Source organism: Polypterus senegalus, chromosome 9 (genome assembly GCF_016835505.1).
Source record: "Polypterus senegalus isolate Bchr_013 chromosome 9, ASM1683550v1, whole genome shotgun sequence".
NCBI lineage: Eukaryota > Metazoa > Chordata > Cladistia > Polypteriformes > Polypteridae > Polypterus > Polypterus senegalus.
In genome coordinates, this window is record NC_053162.1 from 8,372,859 (window position 1) to 8,380,068 (window position 7,210).

Genomic DNA, 7,210 nt, shown 5'->3' on the forward strand with positions numbered 1-7,210 from the left:
CCTCCCTTCAAACATTTTCCATCCAAGAACACTGTCAGCTCAGAAGCAAACAGATGGCACTGTAGGAAAAAAAAGTTTAAATAATTTCACATTAATCTAGCATTTTACACATCAAACACAAACTTACTCCTCCCAAAAATATTTTTTATAACAACAATGACGAAATGCATTTCTATAGCACATTTTCGTACAGAGAATGTAGCTTTATGTGCTCTACAAATTATCAAGGAAATCCATCCATCCATTATCCAACCTGCTATATCCTAACTACAGGGTCATGGGGGTCTGCTGGAACCAATCCCAGCCAACACAGGGCACAAGGCAGGAAAAAAACCCCAGGGAGGGCGCCAGCCCACCGCAGGGCACACACACCCCAAGCACACACTAGGGACAATTTAGGATCACCAATGCAAATAACCAGCATGTATTTGGACTGTGGGAGGAAACCGGAGCACCCGAAGGAAACCCACACAGACACGAGGAGAACATGCAAACTCCATGCAGGACCTGGGAAGCGAACCCGGGTCTCCTAACTGCGAGGCAGCAGCGCTATGTCAAGGAAATTCTTAGAAAAAATAAATTAGGTAAGAATAAAAATGAATAAGTACTAAACAAGGCCAGATTAAGACTCCCACAGGTCCGTCTGTGACTTGGCTCCTGAAAAGACAGTTGATTAGACTTTTAACACTGCAATTTAATGCAGCACACTATTTCTTACTTTTGACTTAGGCATGAGATTTGATAGCACAAAATTTGTCCCTTGGCAAATTTCAACTTGCAAAGTAACTCTATTGTTTCATTAAGTGCAGGGTGGGAATGGGGAGGATTCCCCCTTATTCAATTTGACATGTGGATATTCATTCATTTCATTGAGAGGTCATAGGTTAAGGCAGGGGTTGCCAACTGCGGTCCTGGAGGACCACTGTGGCTGCAAGTTTTCATTCTGACCATTTTCTTAATGAGTGACCTGTTTTTGCTAATTAACTTCTTTTGAATTCAATTTAATTGATTCGCTCTTCAAGACTCTGACCCCTTAATTGTTTCTTTTTCCTTAATTATCAGCCAAACAATAGTGAGATACAAAATGAGCCAAAACAACAGGTGTCCATCATACAATATCTGAAAATAAAGAGAAAAAAAAAAAAAACACCAGAGAAGTTGGAGACATAAAATTGCAGGGGTACTCTGGCCAAAAGACTACCAAGTACCCACTAGGTCAGGGGTCCTCAATCACGGTCCTGGAGAGCCGCAGTGGCTGCAGGTTTTTGCTCCAACCCAGTTGCTTAATAAAAAGCACTTATTGCTAAAGTAACACTTCTACTTCACTTTAGTGATTTTGAGCCCTTATTGCTTAATTTTGTCTTAAACAGCTATTTTAATTGCTCCTTATTATCAATAACATGCAAATGACAAGAGAGAGCAGCATTTCTCCATTTAGCTTATTTACATTTACACCTGTGTGTATTTATCTGCACTATTGGGTTTAATGAAATACTTGGAAGAAAAATGAAGAGAAAAAAGTGAAGGACTGAGAATTACTCGTACATTTTAGCCTTCAAATCATTTGCATGATAGAAAGGGAAAGAAAATCTAGGATATGAGAATAACCTGACATAGCAGAGTTAATTTAATTTCATAGCTTGTTAGTGCTTTATTGGCAAGAATTGCTTTCTAATTAAGCAACCAGGTCAGAACAAAAACCTGCAGCCACTGCGGCTCTCCAGGACTGGGATTGAGGACCCCTGCACTAGGTATTCTACCGAACATAATTGTTCTTAAGACATTACTCATTGTTTCCCGGCTTTGCTCTCTCTGTTCTTATGCACCTAAAATTTGGAATAATTCACCAATAGAAATATGCCAGGCTAAATATGTGGAACATTTCAAAAAATTCTAAAAAACATTTTTTTTTTTTAAATCTGGCTTTCCAGTAATTTTATCACAACATAGTGGTCCGATTTCAAGTTAATCTCTTTGATGCGTTAATAAGTACCCAGCATTAATCAATTGCTTTTTTGTCTCCCCAACACATGCTCAGAGTGCTTTATTCTCCAGTCACCTGGGGTACTGGAGGAAACGAGGAAGACTTGGAAACCTGTGCCAGGTGGAGGGAGGGTGGCCAGATGATGGAGTTCATTCTGACTTTCATGATGCAGAAACCAATTACCATCAGACCTAACTATTTGATATGCTCATTTCTGTCTTCCAACTGTGACCCTCCAGAGGTTTATTTTTCTCCTATTACCCATCATAGGAGTTTTTTGTTTTCCCTCCTCTGAGTCAGCTGGTAAAACAACCACATACAGGAATCAAGAACTTCATCGACATCCTAAATTAAATGCAGGCTGAACGCACGCTAAGGAGAAGCGGTCGGATCATCTGCTGGCTTCCTGCTGCTGGCAAGCTGCGTGTTCTGCTTTTCGCTTGTCGTTGTTTTAAGAGCTGGGAGCACATGATGTCTGTCTGCCAAAAGCATTCCAACAACTTCTTGGTTAGATGTCCGTGAACTTGTTTTAAATGTTGTCTCACTGCCTTGTCTCGCGTGACGTTAAAAAGTGTCTCCTGTGGGACGTCAAATTGTCTTCCGAGAAGATCACGTCTCGTCTCCCAGGATTTTTTTTTATAATAGATTAGATCTGGTTGTTCTATTGTCAACCTTAATGTATAAATATTTTAATTTGAAAAACTTTTTCTGATAAGAGTGAAGGTTTGTTTTGCACTTTAGTGGTTAAAGTTTGCTTAACAATACCTGGCTGATTTTGTATTTAGTATATTTACATTTATTACAATTACTAGAGTATTAAATGTGGTATATCTTTGCTTCTGTTGATTAATCTGTACAAAGCACCTTGAGTTGCATGTAAATATATGATAAGGTGATATATAAAGTTATTATTATTATTAGGAATTACTTATTCCATGCAGTTTCAAGTGATGGATGAGAAAAAAATATGAATCTCATGGTTTCACACAGAACATGAAAATAATAAACACTATCAAACAATATCAGAAACACAAATTAAAAACTCACATTATCTGTATCACATAATCTGCATGTCATGTAATCCAGTGGTGTGCTGGACATACTAAATGCCTGTTGTTTTAAATAAAAATTTAAAAACATATATTGTTAAAATACTTTTTTTTTTTTAAATATTGTTGAATAAACCACATCTGGAAAACACTTTTGTGAACAAAACGGGAAGTGCTCAAACGTGAATGAGCATTTGAAGTGTAGACCTGCCTTCTGTTACTACATTTACATTCATATTTGGAGTATCTTTATTATTTAGCAGCAGTCTCTGAAACTGCACAAGTGAACTAAATAGCCTTCAGATATGGACAAGTATGAGGCAAATTCTTGTCCTAATAATGTTTTCACTCTCTTTATTTGAACTTTTAATCTTAAGTTACTGTCTCTCAGTGTACGCTTTTTGTTGATATCACGTGAAGCACAAGGGATAAGCGGTTACTGGGCTGGACTCCAAACCAATGAAATGAGGCATTGAGGAGGTCCATTTTTTTATTTTGTCATTAAAGAAGAATGTTGTAAACTTCATGTTAAAATCAACGTTTAATTTGCTACAGTTTCTCAAACTCCATCGTAACTAAAATAGCATGTTAAATGCTTCGTATTCCCCCAACCCAGTCATTAATTGTTCTGTGCTTAGTAAATAGGTTTTCTCTTAAACCGACAGGAGCGTGCAAGCAGTGATTACAAGATGAATACATTACATTCATGATATTACAGCTCTCTGAACATTTTAGAATACTAATATGTATACTGGATATCATTTTTATTGTGAAATGTATTAAAGCATGTATTAAACAATATCAGGCATGGTGGTGCAGTGGTAGCGATGAGCTGGCACCCTGTCCAGAGATTGTCCCTGCCTCGTGCATGATGCTTGCTGTTAACGGCGCGACCCTGGATGGAATCATTTATTACAGCAGAATACGATGAGGTGTTTGTCAAATGTACCAACCCCCAATTCCTGTCCTTTCAATTTCTGTCTCCACGTAATCAATTGCAACACAAAAAGCATCTGTAATAAATGTAAAACCAGCTGTAAGTTTAGAATGCCGATTCTTCAGAACCTTTAAGGAGCACTGAAAAATCTTCTTTATATGTGTTTAATTATTCCATCCATCCAGCTTAACAACAGTCCCAGCAAGCATCAATCCCTGGACAGGGCGCCAATTCATCGCAGGGTAAATATGAAAGCACACATACACTAGTGGCGTCAATTTAAGCATCACCAAATCCACTAACCTGAAGTGCTTTGGAAAGGATACGAGGCACGCAAAGGAAACCCACAGCAGACCAGAGGGTAAGCACCTCCTGCTGGCCTCTCCAACACTTCAGCAGCAACCCAAGCCTTTCCTACATGATCTCCTATCCAAGTACTAGCCGGTCCCAAACATGCTTAGCTTCAGGTGGATTACCAGTGCGTGCGGTACCGCTGCTAACGGGTTATCAGCAGGTCTGGCCTTGCAGATCATATAATTCTACCTTAATCTGTTCCAGGAACATAAGTTTGACTATATCAATTTTTTTCTGAAACCAAATTAGCCAGATTTCCATGCATCCCAACTTACTTTAACTGGATTTCACACTAATCCTGCTGTTTGGAACATACCCCAGGTCTTATTGGACTTCTTTATATAATGCAACACAAAATAACAAAAACAATTAAAAGCTGTTTCACGGACCACCTAAATGAGCTACCTCAGCCACTGCCATTTTAACTCATTCTCTCTCACCCCAATCTGGTTGGTAGAAACACAGGATATTAAAGCATTTTTTCTTCAAATGGTCTTCAATTTCCTTCACCAATCTCAGCTTCATTTTCTTTATTTCCTAAAAAAAAAAGGTAAAAACATACACTTGATGGATAGTAAGGTAACATTTGTGTTGAATACAAAACCAGAGCAAATGGATGCTTAACAAATTAAACAGTATTCATTGAAATTATGCAAACAAACTTTTAAAGAGTTGTTATTCTGTCTTACATTTAAATTCCTATGGAAAGTACTGTTTAAAAACAGGCCAGGCACCATTCTTCACAAATACACATTTGTCTTTGGCTATTCCAAATTTCATATTGCATTCAAAGATGCATATACTTTATTAGGTTAACCGTCAGTTCCATAAATGATCGTCTATAAGGGAGTGTCAGCAAGTTCGCCCCATGATTGACTAGCGCCATGTCCCAGACTGCTCTCTGCCCAGTGTTGCCGAGGTAGCTGTTGAGACGCCATGACCATGATACTGCATAATCAGGTTAGACAATGGATGGATGGAGAAAAGAACTGACAAGATTAAATGGAAGAAAATACAGCATGCTTGTTATAAGTCTGTTCCATGCATGGAAGACAACATTAGAAACCGTGCTACACTAAAAACAAATGGTCAACACTACGAAGAAGATTTTAGATAAAGGAACAAGGCCAGAGCAGCCAAGATATATGGTACATCTACATTTTATTAATAATGTTATTCACATGTTGAGACATATCAAAAGGCTAGCCTTCTTATGTAATATGCTACGGTGGCTGTCCGTTTGTCTGTCCAGGATTTTAAATCACCTGTAGCTCGCAAAAATATGACATTTGACATATTGACCTGAAATTTGGTACAACAAATACCGGTACTAAGTGACCTCTACTGTTCACTTTCAGGGTGATGATTTTTATTACTCTTTTTATTTTTAGTTTATTTTATTGTAGAATCAACTCTCTGCAGCGGCCAGCAGGATGGCCATGCAGCTCATGCGTACGAAAGCCGTTCTCATCCCTACCACCTTCGCCATCACTTCCCCTATCTCTTCATATCTTAAATCATTCTTGAGGTAGACTGAAGACTTAAGTGCCAGCTTAAATGAAAAATTAAGGAAAACGTACTAAGTAATTGCAACACAAACATTGACTTAATCAGTTTTAATGTGAAAAGATGCTGACGGAAGAAGCGGACCGCTAGGTTGGAGAAATGAAGAGCTGCTCAGGAAGCAGCAAGCACATCAACCTCTGAGCAAGCGAATGCTAAACGTACAGAGAAAGAGGATGACAACTATAAGTCAAGTGTATTCACTGCACGTTATCGTGCAGTCTGCCGTTACTGGTCTTACATGATAAGTGTATTTTATATTGTGCCTTTTTAGTAATCAGTGCTAGGAAACTTAATGGCATGTTTTATACAAATTCATATTTTTATGAGCATACTCATCATAACAAAAGGCCGAAAATCATTGTGCCTTTATCAAATTAGTCTTCTACCTGCTATATCTAGTAATATCTTGTAATAGTACCTGCCATATCTAGTAATAATGTATTTGTTTGTCGATTTCTATTTATTTTGAATTAGTTTCTACCTTGTTTTAACAAATATGTACTTTGTGTACCAGTTCTGTATTTAGTAATTAGTATGATCTACACTAGAACTGAGACTGCATTCAGGGAAGAGCGTTATACAAAAATAAGTTGTATTTATTGGTAAAATATATACAATACAGTGCTTTGTTTTTGTAAATAAATATGTGGCAGTCCACATGCTTTGCGTTTGGATCAAGTTTGAGGTACTATAAAGGTATATAGAGGTGAGAGTTGTTCTGTTTATTTGGTGAAACAAAACGTTTAAAATTTGAAATTGACAAAATCGTCAAGTGTACTGTACTGCATAATATTGTGCCTGACAGTTTAACATTACAAACACAGAATTTTCAAAATTGAAGAATATCGAATGCAAGTTATTAATGAGCTCTACATTCTACAAAAAAGTTGTTATGTAGTCCCACAAAGCAATCAATGCTTAATTTGCTTGAGTTTTAAAGAAAATTCCAAACTTTTTGTATGTTTTCATCAAATGCAGTCTTCCTAATTCTGCTGCTGCCTTGCAATAAGGTGAACATGGGTTCATGTCCCGGATCTCCGCTGTGCGGAGTTTGCAAAGTGCTTTGAGCACTAAGAAAAGCACTATATAAATGTAAAGAATTATTATTTCTTTGCTTTGAGTGTCAAAAGTGGATCATCATTCTTGTAACTACCATGAAATAACGCACTGCATCTTGCAGGATCGAAGTGTGTGAGTGGAGGGCCAACCAATCGCATGAAGAGTAGTGCGGAGCTGGTGCTTGTCAGTAACGAGGCTCTCGTTGGTGTGACAATCAGATTAATTTGTGAAAACCCATGTTTGCACTCACATGAAGAAACT

General features: G+C 37.8%; 1 protein-coding gene across 1 annotated transcript in view; it reads right to left on the bottom strand.

Moving 5' to 3' along the window:
• Positions 1-7,210, bottom strand: part of haus4 (HAUS augmin-like complex, subunit 4) — a 34,448-nt gene that overhangs the window by 13,871 nt on the left and 13,367 nt on the right. The window contains exon 5 of the mRNA XM_039762680.1: positions 4,765-4,861. Coding sequence (XP_039618614.1) covers positions 4,765-4,861 — 97 coding nt within the window. The remainder of the gene's footprint in view (positions 1-4,764; positions 4,862-7,210) is intronic.